This window comes from Malaclemys terrapin, chromosome 2 (genome assembly GCF_027887155.1).
Source record: "Malaclemys terrapin pileata isolate rMalTer1 chromosome 2, rMalTer1.hap1, whole genome shotgun sequence".
NCBI classification, from domain to species: Eukaryota; Metazoa; Chordata; order Testudines; family Emydidae; genus Malaclemys; species Malaclemys terrapin.
Window position 1 is genome coordinate 35,545,748 of NC_071506.1, and position 15,019 is coordinate 35,560,766.

The window sequence follows — 15,019 nt, forward strand, 5'->3', positions numbered from 1 at the left end:
AGGTACTTATTAAGGCTATTGTATAAAAACATATTCAGGCTTTCACATATTCCACAGCCAAAAAAATTACAGTGTAATCTGCTCCTTGCCCCTTGGCTCTGACTTGTGGTACAAAATCTAACCTGTCATTCAAAAAATGTATTTTTAGCACACAGGGTTGTGAATAAAACCTTGAAAATATGAACCAGCGTGAACAGATTAAGTAGTGTCTTCCTGAGTCTGCAGATAGCTGAAACAAGAAATCTGAAAAATATGAGTCTTCCATTCAGCCCCCCGAAACCTATAGCTTCCAAGTTCTGCCCAGCTACATATGTGACATTCCTTATGGATTAGAGTCACTGAGGTTCCTCACTCATCCTGCCCACCAGTGGTGTGGTTAGGACACAGAGCTGCAAAAAAGTTGGCAGCTGTGACTGGGGTAAGTATATGTTGTTGAAGAGTGTCTAGGTATCACAATGTAGTTGTATGGTTGTTTGTGTATTTCTGGGTTGGTGAAAGGGTGGGTCTGAAAGTTGTTGGGGTAAGTAGGTATTGTCTGGAAGGGTATACCTGGGGTGGGGGTAATGAGGGCAATGCGGTTAGCAAGTGTTGGGGGATATCTGAGATGTTAGGAGTCTGTTGAGGATTAGGGAAGTTGAGAAGAGGTTAGCTGAGGTCAATAATGGGCCCTTAAACATTTGTCCTCACCAGCCATTCCTTTCCTATTTGGATCCAGCAGGGACAGCGATGAGTGGAGAAGCTAAAAGGATAATTTGCTGCATGTAGAGCAGGCAGCACAACAGCCCCCTACAGCTGGAAAAAGCAACTGTGGAGATATCCCGGAAGCCCAGCTGGTTATATGAGAATCCAGCTAGGCTGCAAGAATGCATCACAGGCCTGCCTGATGTAACATGTAAGATATGTCACATCTGGCAGCCCTAGGAACCAAAAGTGGCCAATTTAAATTATGAACATTATTAACTGCTGCATTGCTCACAATTTCAGTAGAAACATGAAGCCAATGTGCTTATCCCATACTGTCTCCTATGCCTCCTCAGATTCCAAAAGCTTCAACTCTCCCCTACCAACTTTCCAAAACCTTCGTCTGACAACTTCTACAATACAGTTATGTGTTGTGAATTCAAAAGTTTGTGGCATATTGCATATTGCAAATTGAAAATGAAGGACCAGTTTAAAATAAATTGAATTTAATATAAAAACAATACGGTACTGTACTGATTGTTCTTTCAGTTTCATATTTAGCTAAACAGTCTTTTGTTAATTTAAATGAAGCTGGTGTATAATTACTACTCTACTGTACCACCTACCAGGATGCCACAGACTCTAGGGACCTAAGTAGAAACCTCCATTCTAGGAGACCACCCTAGAGTATCTCCATTACAATTCAGCTCTATCTTTATTAGTACACTATCTTTAGTAGGCAATCAATTTTCCTTTTTTATTCAGCTCCTGATTTTTCATTTAAGGTGCGTTTCACTGTATGCACATTTGATGGGATACTTAATAAAATATATCATGTTAGGCCTTGGTTTAGACAGTAGTTCTCAAACTTTTGTACTGGTGACTCCTTTCACATAACAAGCCTCTGAGTGCGACCCCCCTTATTAATTAAAAACACTTTTTATATATTTAACACCATTATAAATGCTGGAGGCAAAGCGTGGTTTCAGGTGGAGACTGACAGCTCGTGACCCCCCATGTAATAACCTTGCAACCCACTTAGAGGTCCCGACCCACAGTCTGAGAACCCTTGGTTTAGAGCTCTCAACCGTGTTAATACCATATATATATATATTAACATTTTAAAAAACTGAAAAGGCTACTGTACTTGAGCAATAGCCAATTATCACGCAGAAATTATTAATTCATTTGTGGGAGATCTTCCAGTATCTACCATTTCCCGCTCCTTTACTACCCTAACCTATTATCTTCAGCCTTCATATTAGGTAACCCATTGTGCAATGAAGGAGAACTGAATATAGCTCTCACTGGAATATGTCAATACACTTCAAATGTCAGAGTGGGCCACTTAAGAATTCCACAAAATGCTCTCTTTCTTACACAAGCTAATTCCCAGGCTCTGCCAGTCTGGATAGCTCTGGCAAAAAGCAAGGTCTGAACTTGAATTTATCACATGGCTGCACAATGCACTGCCATGAGAATGCCAAAAGAAGCCCCACAGGCTATCTTAATAAATAAACTGAGAGATGGACCTTGGTGTCAGTGTAGTTAGAAAGGTCTGGCAGGTACAATGTGAGATATTGGTGATTTTTAACTGAATTAATGGCCTTTTAAAAGACTTAGGTCTGGAACCTCAACTCTGAATCCTTTCTAATTCTGCATTGATTATGATTTGACTCCCATCAGCAGAACCTAACCTTATAGATTTGTGTCTGCTTGGATCCAACCCAGTAAGACGTATGTTGTCCAGTCACAGTCTGGCTGTGACTGGAAGTCTTCCAATACCACCTGACAGTATGATATTTCCAACACATTAGCTGGAATCTAGTAAGAAAAGTTTGTCAGATTTAAGTACAACCAAAACTGAATTATAATACAGTTTTAGTCTCAAATTCCAAACAATACCTAAATCTAATCTGGATCTAGAACTCAACACAGCCTCCTTGGCCTACCTGTAGATGTGACAGAGAATTAATCATATGAGGGCCAAGTAAGTACCTGAAAAGGGAAACCACTCATTCTGAATTAGGACCTCACCTATAAACCCACTCAGATTAGCCACTGGAGTACTGGGGATGAAATACCCCATCTCCTCCGACAGGCCTGCAGCAACACACCCTGCCAGGGGAAAGCGAATAGAAGTTTCGCATGCAGAACAGGCACCTCAGCTCTGCCCCTGCTCAGTTCTTCAGCCAATGCAGCACACTGTTGTTGACATGGAGAATGAGAGTGTCTTGAGAACCTACATCACCTTCCTAATGCAATTACAGAAAAACTGTTCTGGTGACAGCATATGTGGTGTCAGGGTCAATAAGGGGACATCATGGGGAGGGGGCAGGGCCGGCTCCAGGCACCACCTGAGCAAGCTGGTGCTTGGGGTAGTAGCTTGTAGGAGGCGGCATTCCGCCCAATCCTAGGGCAGCACAGAAATTCTTTTTTTTTTTTTTTTTTTGGTGGTGGTGGTGTTCCGCTCTGGCCACCCTGTAGGGGGCGGCAGCGCAGAGGATGGGAGCGCCCTGCAGCAAGCCCGGCAGGGCAGCCCGCATCCTTCCCTCCCAGCTGACCGGAGCAGCGCAGAGCCCTCCCAGCAGGCGGTGGGGCCGGGGGCAGTGCCCCGCTGAAGCCCTGGCCGCCTCCCTTTTCTCTCTCTCCCCCCCACTCCCTCCTCCTCCCCCTGCTAGCCGGGGCACATCTGCAGTGCAGGGAGTCCCCCTGCACCCTGGCTCTGGCCGCACTGCATTTTTTTTTTTGCTTGGGGCAGCCAAAAAGCCAGAGCTGGCCCTGGGAGGGGGAACAACAGCAGAGAGGAGATGGAGCACTGGGGAGAGAGGAGAAAGAGGACACACAATGATGGGAGAGCACAAAAAGAAAAAAATGAAATGAATGACTTAAGTTTGGGATGGGGATTGTATTTTAGCTTCTTTAGGTTGCCACCATGAACTATAATGCTAGCTGAAAGAAACTGAGATATAAAACTTACTCCTATCTGAAAAAAATTTGAATCCTCCCCATTTGAAAAAGTGTGCATGTTAGTGTGTGCCTTATTAGTATTAATGATCATTTTTACAGCTTCCCAAAGTGTTAGTTTTTTTACGGAACAAACAAAAAGATCTAGTCCTTGCCTTTTGCAATCTAACATATATGTAAGAGACATTCTCCCACCCTACAGACAAGACAGACATTAATTTTTTTTATCATTATTAAATGAAGCTTTAACACAAAATATCCTCAAATTAAACCCATACAAATACTGTAACATGAAACTGAACCCACATGGAAATATCCCAACTGAAATATCAAACCATATTACATTTTTTCTTTGGAATTATGGTTATTCATCACCATGACATTCAGAGATCACTAATCTGTAGTTTGAAGCTAGAGGAATTTTGTAATTATAAATTCAAAACCAAAGAGATATCATCAGATACACAGGGCTATATGCAACAATATTAAATTCAATACAAATTACGCAAGGTCATATACCTAGGGAGAGGAAATAAATTAGGGAGGTACTAATGCTCCTCTTCACAGCCGTGTGGAATAATTCATATACTACTGGGACCCACAGGCTAGGAAAAATATAAACATAATAGAGAAAATAAAAAGGGCAAAGAAAATGATATAAGCATGGAAGAAGAAAACATATAAGGAGAAAATGAGGGAGCTAGGAAAAGGAGGACATGGCCACCATCTGTAAATACTTTTAAGGAATTGTATAAATGAAGGAAGGGATTTATTCACAGTCTCTAAATGAGAGAAATGGCCTGAAGCTAAGAAAGAAAATGTTTAGACTAGATATTAGGAAATAAGTCTCAAAGGTAAGAGCAATTGGGCAATGCAATACACTAAATAGGAGGTGGGAGAACAGTTTAGATAAGACATTAGTGTTAATTATGTACTGAGTTGTGCTAATGCTTCACTGAGGTATATCATGTGCTAGATGCTAACCAATCATTTATTAGACTGTCTATTCACAGCTGAGCAAGAAGAAAATCTGGTTTCACTACATGAGAGAATACTCCCTATAAATTATATTACCATTGTACACATTCTGGCAAAAACTCTACATTGCAGCATATCAGGAAATGTGTCCGGATTCATTATGGGTCACACTTTGACTGATCCACATGTGGATACAAAAGTGTGGAGCAGAGACAAGGAACAAGTTGCTTCCCCTAAGCAGGAGCCAACAATAATTGCAGTGCCTTTACTGCTCTGGGCAGGGATTTGCCATCCATTGAGAAGAGCATATTCTGGATCCTCTCAAGAGGTGATGTAGCAGGCATGTCCAATCTGTGCATCAAGAAGCTCCAGAATGCCTCCTGGAGCTCTCTCGACCACCACCCATTTGAACCCAGGCCTAACGGGGACAATTTGGCTCTACACTCATGCTTTTTGATTATAGAATATTGGGTACTATTTTATAATCTGTATAAAATCTGCACAATATATGTTGGTTCTAAAATGAAATGTAACAGCATTTTATTTTAATCAGTAGGAAAATTTAGAAAACAACTCACCCAATCGGCCTTGAAACGACAAGCTCCACTTGTGGCTCAGGCTTAGATTCTAAAATGATGTTATATACCTCCTCAAAGGTGGCTCCTTGCAATAGCCTTCCATTCCATTCCAACACTTCATCACCTGCAATTGCAGTAATAATTATTTTCTTAGGAAAAAAGCTAATTCTATGAACTGCACTGGTAGTGACAACCTCCCTATTCTACTACAAGCTTTCTGAATAGTGCAATCTGTACTGTAGAACAAGTCTAGTGTCTTAAATATAGGAGAGATCAGGAGAACTAAAAGCTTCCCATATGACATCTTTGGATAAATACCAGCAAAATATTAACGTTAACTAAGACAACTACTGCCTAGTAAAACTAACAGAGTTATTATGGCATTGTTATTCTGGGTTGTTTTTTAAAAGTTGCTTTTTTGAAAAAATGTGAGAGTTGATAGAGCCTGTAAAAGAGGCAAAATGGATAATCTAGTGACTGAACGTAGGGCTTGGTTTGAACTTTCAAATTTATCAGCTGCACTACTGTCGCTCATCACATTTAGTATGCATGATCACGTCAAACTAAACTTATAAGCACTTATTCTCTTGGTTATTGTCTCCTGTACAGTAGCTCATTTCTAAAACAGACACATACCTGGTCTAAGATGTCCCACTGTATCAGCTAAACTTCCTTTTTTTACTTTGGTGATAAATGCACACAGCCGACCAGTTTCAGTCATCTTTCCTCCTACAACCTGTTTGGAAGAGAAGGGTTTTCACATAAATAGAATTATTTGTAATGATTCAGACTTTATGGCAATATAAACAAAATAATTACCGGTAGTTGATTTATTTTTTTTAAATGCAGCCTAGGTGAGGTAGATTCTGGTATACATGTAAGAAAAACCAAACCCCTCAGAATATTGGCTGACTGGCTCAGTTGACATCTACTCTGGATATTTAAGTGGTTTAAAGATAATGCAATGCAAATATAGAATTTTAAAGTTTATAAACTGTATGGTTCATGTAAACAGAATAAGCTTACAGTCTCACAGCACTAGAAACTGCTAAAAAAAACACAACATTTAATGTACCAGTGGCTAAACTGTTTACATCAATAAAAAATATACCCTCACAACTGTAATTTTTAGGGGGGTAAATCCTAAAGTATGCTATTCTAACTGAATGCATACAGCTCAGATTGGTATTACAGGGTTTTGGATGCAGGTATTCAGAGAGACTATACTTCTTAATTTGTAGCTGGAAGGCACAAAATTCATTGCTATTAACTGACGATGTAATCTTCATTTGAAATCATTTAGTTACAAAAAGAAGCATTTTTGAAAGCTCTACTTTACATTATGTTTCTCTTCCACGGGAAATATCATAAATGTTGACTATCACTAAAAGTAAATAAGTCTCCAAATATTTAATATTTGTATGAAACTTTCCTTTCTTCATTAGTCGTTTTTCACACATACACCCTCTTCCCCACGTTTTCTGCTTCTTCTCTTTCCCCCGCACTCAGTACAAATATATTTAATCGGTAAATGACTGTTTTTACCTCACACAGTTTACAAAAAAAACACCCACCAATCTTTTAGTGCCTCATTTTGTGAAAAATATAATATTCTGTAATGTTGACCCTTTTTCTTTGTTTGATTTTCTTTGGCTCTAAGGTGGAGCATTTTCTTGATGAAGAAAAATGTCTGTTACATCTATTTGAAAGTGATGTGAACTTTTAATAGCAAGTAATTTGCAAAATGATATTACTAAGCAGAGGAGTTTATTCAAAGGGGTAAATTAATTAATTAATTACTCAATCAAATCTAATTTGGTTCATTACGTTTATTAAAAATACTTGTTGAATTAAGGATAGCTCTCTATATGGAGATGAGGCACATTGAATGTACTATGTATCTCTGAGAATCAGGGAAGAATGTATTATACAGTATAATCTTCTAATTCTATACCTTAGATTTCTTAGCAGTCTGTATGCAGCAATAAAATAATAATATCAAATCTGTTTTATGGTTAGTTTTACAGCTTAAAGAAACAACCTGATAAAATTAGAATTCGTGACAGGCAAAATTAATTTTTCAGAACAATTTACTGCGGTTAACACAATAGTAATTCTTGAGCTCAAAGTGCTGACGTATTCCACAAAACAAAAAGTACATCAATATAACAGAATGCAAAGTATTTAATAATTATTGACAGAGTGATACTATTATTCCCTTGTCTTAAGTTTTCTGATCCTTAAACAGTGCAATACATACCAAAGCAATGATTCAAGCTTGCATTTTCACTGATCTTGTCCTCTCACAATGTAAACATTTCTCAATTAGATAAAAATTCCAAAAAAATTCTAAAGCAGATTAATATAGCTCATAGTGAATTATGTTGACATAATCCCTATTTATAGTATCCCATACTACAAACTAAGCTGTGCACTTGAACTGAAGCCAGTACTATGTTAAATGAAGAATATTAGATTAATCGAACTTGTTGACAATTTGCCATAAATAAAGAAGTTCAAACCACATTTACAGGTTTCTTTGCATTCTTTTTTACAAAATGTAATTCATTCTTATTCTTGTGCTAGTATTCTGTTAGGATTACAAACTATTATCCCAAAGTCCACAAGATACACATGAAATGAGTTAGAACATGAGATACAGATATGTAAGTTATAAGCTGGCAGATATGTACTAGACAACAAAACATAATAAAGCTGAAAACGTATTGCTTAACAATCATATAGAATAAATAAATACAAACTAAATCACAACTTGGTTTATTTAAAACCTAAAAGTCCATATATGCAATTAAAAACAATATAGCGTTAATATGAACAACGTTCCAACACCCTTCTAGTATACATTTTATTAAGCACATCTAAGACCTTAAAAAGTAATCATTTTGATAACTGAAGATAAAATGTCATTATACTGTTTTTCTGAATGTAATGGCAACATTTAAAATAATGTCTTTCTTACATATTAACCTAGTTTACTGAACTTTAAATGTAATTACTTAACATTTAGCTAACAAAGTAATACATATTTTCAAAATTGTCCATTACTAACCTTCAGTCCAAGCAGTGCTCCCGAGTCTCTAGGCACGCTTCCATCTTTTAGTCGTTTATTTAATAAAATCCGTCCAATTAGACGGTCTCCATCTTTGGAAGGTTGCCAGGTCACAGGATGCTATGATAAAGTGTTAATGGAAAACATAGTGAACATACTTTCTCAGAAAAAATCTCAATATTATTTTTCATTTCCAGATAAGTTTACAATTTTTAAAAGCAGTATGATTACACCATTATTAGTTTAATAGAAACATAGAAATAAGCCCTGGAAAAGACATATTAAGTCATTAATTCTATCCCTAAGTCATTTAAAGAATGAATAAAATCTCTACCTCACAAATGTATTCCTACACCCAATTTGTGGAATATCTACAACTATCTTTATGCATAACATGTTTGTTTACAGTGTTGTTTTAGCTGTATTAGTCCGAGGACATGAGAGATGCAAGGAGGGTGAGGTAATATCTTTTACTGGACTAACTTCTGTTGTTGAAAGTGACAAGATTTTCAGCTTCACACAGCTCTTCTTCAGGTCTGGAGAAGGAAACTAAAATGTTTAAGCTAAACAGAAGGTGGGACAGATTGTTAAGCACAACAGTTCACAGATGTTATTGGAAAATACATTAAATGAAGTGGGCAATTAAGACCTCTTCAATCACAGACAATGGGGGGTTAGTATGTAGCAGGGTGTGTCACAAAGTTGTTGTAATGGATGATACAATCAGTGTCAGACTTGATGAGGACCCATCCTGAATGAAATCTTTTCCAAACCTCTTCTATCCTTCAAACAAAATCCTAACCTCACCAACCTCATCAGAAGAAGCAAGCTCCCCACAGAACAGGACACACCAACTCAAGGGCACCAAACCCTCCCAAAACAAAATATAAAAACCCATAGACGTATCTCCACCCCTACAATGATCAACACCTCCCCCACAAAATACTTTTCAAGATCCATGGGTCCTACACATGCCTATCATATGTGATGTACCTCATTCTGTGCATCAAATGCCCCACCAACACCTATGTGAATGAAACAGTACCCCAGAATTTGACATTCCTGCATGTAGCCCAGATGGGACAGTACTGCAGTCAGTAATTTTGTATGTTCAGCCACTGCCAGCTGAAAAACAAACATCACATAGCTAGGAAAATCTTAGGCCCTGAGCAGCAAGGCCACGCAGCTGCATGTCTGCAGCTTTGCTTTCAGAATGGGAGGATGGGACAGAAAGTTAACAGATTATAAATATGGAAGAGAGTGAGTGAATAGTGACCTTGATTTTAAGTGCCCCAACACGTTGTTATGATTAGAAATGTTTTGATGATAAGAGATAATGAGTAGTTTTGCTGAAATTAGAAAAATTGGTGACCCACTAGGTGTTACTACGATGACCGCTAGGAGTTACTATAGGTTATGTGCTTTGTTTGAGTTTAGTTATAAAAAATTAGGTGAAAACACTCTGTTTGTGCCAATTATTGTGCCAGATGAACTATGCCCCCATTGATTTACTTCTGATGCTGCCTGGAGAGAAACAGTCAAATTACCACTACTTTGGATTTTCCCTTATTAGTAGCCGTTGGGTCAATCCAGGCGCCCCCTGGAGTCACACCCTCATGGCGCGGAATATAGGGCACTGTCGACCCACTGCCCCCTCAGTTCCTTCTTGCCAGTTTGCTCTGACAGCGGGGTAAGTGGGAGGGTATTGGAATGGACATGAGCAACACATCTCGAAGAACAACTGTTACGAAAGGTAGGTAACGTTTTTTTCTTCTTTGAGTGATTGCTCATGTCAATTCCAATTATGTGATTACCACGCCTAAATTTTGGAGGAGGGGTCAGAGCTCAAAAGTTTATTGACTGTAGCACCACTCTGGCAAAGGCTGCGTCATCTCTAGCCTGCTGAGTAATGGCGTAATGAGAGGTAAAAGTGTGATTGAGGACCACGTCGCAGCTCTGCAGATTTCTTGGGTCGAAACCTGGGCCAGGAACGCCGCTGATGATGCCTGTGCTCTAGTAGAGTGTGCTGTAAGTGGAGGGGCAGGTATCTATGCCAGATCGTAGCATGCCCGGACACAGACGTGATCCATGATGAAATTCTTTGGGAGGAGACTGTCTGTTACTGTGACAAACATCTGAAAGACTTCCGAAACAGTTTCATCCACTCAATATAGAAGACTAACGCCTGGCGAACATCCAACGAATGAAGTTTTTGCTTCCTACTGCTTGTGTGTGTCTTGGAGTAGAAAACTGGAAGAAAGATATCCTGGTTAACATGAAACTGGGGGACAACTTTAGGGAGAAAGGTCAGATGTGGTCTAAGCTGAACCTTGTCCTTATAGAACACAGTGTAAGGAGGCTCAGATGTTAGAACCTTGATCTCGGACACCTTCCTGGCTACCAGGAATGCCACCTTATATGAGAGGTACAGCAGAGAACATGTTGCAAGCGGTTCAAAAGATGGCTCCATTAGATGTCCTGGGTTATCAGATCCGGAAGCAGCAGTAAGGTGATTGGGTTTTCCATAGACATTTCCAGGAGAGACGTGTACCAGTGCTGGCGGAGCTATCATTATCACCGAGGCCTTGTCCCTTCAAACCTTGAGCAGCACCTTGTGGACGAGGGGTATGGGTGGAAACGCATACAAGAGGTGTCCCTTCCAGGGAAGGAGGAACACATCCATGATGGAGCCCAGGCTGTGATTCAGAAAGGAGCAGAACTGCAGGCACTTCCTGTTGTGTCGCGTGGTGAAAAGTCTAGCTGGGGAAATCCCCAATCTTGGAAAATGGTATTTGCGATATCCAGACAGATGGACCATTCGTGGTTGTGAAAGGACCTGTTGAGATATTCCGCCAACTCATTCTGGATTCTGGGAAGGTACAACGCCTCCAGGTGTATTGAATGAGCTATGCAAAATTCCCACAGTTTGAGGGCTTCTTGGCACAGGGGAGAGGAGCATGCACACCCGTCTGTCTATATAAAACATTGCTGTTGTACTGTCCATCATGAGCAATACACATTTCCCTTCCAAATAGGCTTGGAATGTCTGGCACGCTAAATGGACTGCTCTCAGCTCTCTGACACTGATGTGAAGTGAGAGTTCCGCTTGGGACCAGAGGCCCTGAGTCCTGAGGTCACTCCAACCCATCGCTGACACATCCATCACCAGCAAAAGGGATGGCTGTGGCCTGGCGAAGGAGACACCTGCACACACCACTTGAGGGTCGAGCCACCATAGGAGGGACTTGAGAACTGGTCGAGGCAGAGTGACAGTTTTGTCTAGACTATCCCAAATAGGCCGATACACCAGCCACACCCGGAAGAGGTTGGAGTCTCAGTCTGGCATGCTGTACTACATAGGTACAAGCGGCCATGTGGGCCAGAAGCTTTAGGCAATTCCTTGCTGTGGTGGTAGGGAACTGGTGAGACTTTGTATGATGTTGCACAGGGACCGGAAACGTGACTCCAGGAGGTACCCTCTTGCCTCTGTAGAGTCCAATACCGCCCCTCTGAACTCTATCCACTGAACGGGAGATAGGATTGACTTCTGTATGTTCAATAGAAGGCCTAGGTCATTGAAAGTAGCCCTTATGAAGTTCACTTGCACCTCTACTTGCACCCTGGAGCAGCCCTTGATTAGTTAGTTGTCGAGGTACAGAAACACCTGCACCTGACGCTTACGCAACAATGCAGCCACAACTGCCATGCACTTGGTAAACACCGAGGAGCCACTGACAGGCCAAACAGAAGGACTTTGAACTGATGATTGTGGTTCACCAGGAACCTGCGGTACCTTCTGTGGGATGGCATTACTGAAATATGAAAGTAAGCGTCCTCCAAGTTGAGGGTGGCATACCAGATCCAAAGGAAGGGATAATGGATGCCAAAGAGACCACGCGGAACTTCAGTTTCTTTATGAACTTGTTGAGGTCTCACAGGTCTAGGATGGGCCTGAGGCCACCTTTGGCTTTCGGTATTAGGAAATACTGTGAATAGAACCCTTGCCCTTCAGCTCCCAAGGAACCTCTTCCACTGCTCCCACCATTAGGAGCATGTGACTTCCTGCATGAGAAGAGTCCCTGAAGAGGGACCGGGAAAGAGGGTGGAAGGGGGGGAGGGAGGATAACTGGAGAGAATATCCCCTTTCTACCATGTGGAGTGCCCAGCGATCTGATGTAATTCGGGCCCATGCAGGGTAAAAATGGGACAGTCGGCACGAGAAGGTAAGGGGGGATGGATCCAGAGTCTGGACTGGTGCGTCGCCCCTGGGCACACCTTCAAAAGTTCTGTTTCTGGCCTGAGGACTGTTTCGCCTGCCCAGAGACCTGGGTTGACGAGGGGGGAGGCCTCTTTCTATTGTTCCTGTTACACCTCTTAGAAAAATCCTGCCTGTTTTGTGGGTGGTAGAAACGAGCGGGGGGTTGAGGCTTAAAGTGCCTCCATTGCATAGCCGGAGTGTGCAGGCCAAGGGACTTGAGGGTGGCCCTCGAATCCTTGAGGCTATGAAGCTGTGAGACCGTTTTCTCTGAAAAGAGGGCCGAGTCCTCAAAAGGGAGGTCCTGTATGGTCTGCTGGAACTCATATGGGAGCCCTGATACTTGCAGCCAGGAGATCCTCCTCATGGCTACCCCAGAGGCCATGGTGTGGGTGGCCGAATCAGCCACATTAAGGGCTTCCTGGAGCGAAGCCCTGGCAATTAGCTTACCCTCCTCTACCAAGGAGGAGAACGGTGCCCTGGAGTCCTCTGGCAGAAGCTCCATGAACTTTGCCATATCTCCGCATGAGTTGTAGTTGTACTTGCTGAGGACAGCCTTGTGATTAGAAATTCAGAGCCGGAGCCCCCACCCAGTGGAATAAATTTTCCTCCCAAAGAGGAAAATCCTCCCGGTTTTTAGGGGATGGGCCCTGGCACCCTTGGTGCTCCTGCTCATTTGCCACTGCTACCACTAGGGAGATGAGTATAAAAATGCTCAAACCCCTTAGAGGGAACAAAGTACTTTCATTCAATCCTCTTTGCCATCGGTGATAAGGAGGCAAGGGTCTGCCACATTGTCTTAGTGGTGTCCTGAATAGTTTTTATAAGTGGCAGGGCAATACAGGAGGGTCCAGCGAGGGCAAGGATGTCCACATTAGATCCGATGTTTCAGTGACCTCCTCAACATGGATCCCCAGGTTCTGTGCCACTCTTCTCAGCAGCTGTTGGAGCACCTTGCTGACCTCCAGGGCAAGGCATTCGAAGTTCCCGCCACTACCTCATCAGGTGAAGATGAGGACAAGGCCCTAGTGGGGAGCTGGTCCTGCTCTCTGCCCTTGGCACCAGTGCCTGGTCTTCTGGCATGGCCAGTGCCAATGTGGCCAGTGCAGTTGGTGCCGGTGCAGTCGGTACCGGTGTGGTCAGTGTCAGGGTTGTGATTTGGTTGGTATTGATCCAGGTGAGGTGCCAAAGGCACATACGATGCCGAGGCCACCGATGCTGATCTCCGCAAATGGGACCCTTGGCTTTGGCCCTGACCCTGGTGGAACACCCAGGGGATCCAGAAAGGCCACTAGGCTGGAGCCTGCCATTGTCGAGGCCACTGTGCTGGATGGAACTGTTGCCTGTGTCTACTGGACCTGGAAAGCCTGCTTCGCCTCAACCTATAGGATTCCATCTCCAACTGGGAGGACTCACTGTAGGATGACCACAGAGGGGCAGTGCCCACTGGTGCCAGGGAGCAGTGCCAGGAACTTGGGGACTGGTGTGGCTCCCCTATCCATCCGCTGGTGGAAGGTACTGGTGACCGGTGCCGAGGGGATGGTGATCAGCATGGTATCATTGCCGACTTGCCTCCAGACGGCACCGACGGTCTCACGGGTGCCTGTGAGACGGAGCTCGGTGTCCTGTTGCACCTAGGAGGGGAAGGCGGTGCCATGAAGGTGATGAGGTCCCTGGCAGCCTCGAATGTCTCTGGCATGTAAGACAATTGCAGGTGGTCGCAACTTTCCCGGTGAGGGGAGTGCTGGGGGCTCAGACTTGACTGGTCCCATGGTGGGGCAGGAGTTAACGGAACCCTAGGCGGCAGTGACAAGCTTACGTGGCCCGACATGGGCCTCACAACAGTGGACTCCTTCTGCATTAGTCTGGGCATGGGTAAGCGGCCCCTTTCGGGTCTCCTCTTCTTGTGGGGCACCAGGGATTGTGAACTGTGCCATTCACTGCCCTGCATAGAGACCCTATGTGGGAAATTTTGCCGGTGCCAACTCCTTCCTCGGTGCCAACTCATGCCTTCCTCAAAGTGCTCGGCATCGGCTCAGCTGCACCTGGGTCCAAGTGGGGATGGAGGGCAGCTTCCATCAGAAGAATCTTGAGGCGCTGGTCAATCTCCTTCTGAGTCCTAGGGCGAAATCCACTGCAGATTTGCAGCTTTGCTTTTGGTGGGCTTCCCCCAAACACTTCAAGCAGGAAGTGTGGAGGTCACTTCTGGGCATAGACTTGCCACACGCTGTGCAGGGTTTAAACCCCGGGGACCAAGGCATGACCCAGTAATGGAGGAGATGGGGAGGGGATGGGGAGTACCCCCAGATGAACTTCTAGAGAGAGCTAACTAACTAACACTTACTAAAACTAACTATATCAAACTATTTACAGGAAAAATCTGCTAAGAGACAGAGAAGGCTTGCTGAAGCTAGAGATAACAAGAAGGAACTGAGGTGTTGGCGGGTTGGCAGGGCCCTATATTCCGTGCCATGAAGGCATGACTCTGGG

At 43.0% G+C, this 15,019-nt stretch overlaps 1 protein-coding gene across 1 annotated transcript in view; it reads right to left on the reverse strand.

Annotated features, from left to right (window-relative positions):
• The window catches only part of RIMS2 (regulating synaptic membrane exocytosis 2), a 788,551-nt gene that overhangs the window by 328,000 nt on the left and 445,532 nt on the right, over window positions 1-15,019 (reverse strand). The window contains exons 7-9 of the mRNA XM_054018206.1: window positions 8,275-8,394; window positions 5,841-5,940; window positions 5,205-5,328 (exon numbers count right to left, since the gene is read on the reverse strand). Of these exons, the coding sequence (XP_053874181.1) occupies window positions 5,205-5,328; window positions 5,841-5,940; window positions 8,275-8,394 (344 nt within the window). The remainder of the gene's footprint in view (window positions 1-5,204; window positions 5,329-5,840; window positions 5,941-8,274; window positions 8,395-15,019) is intronic.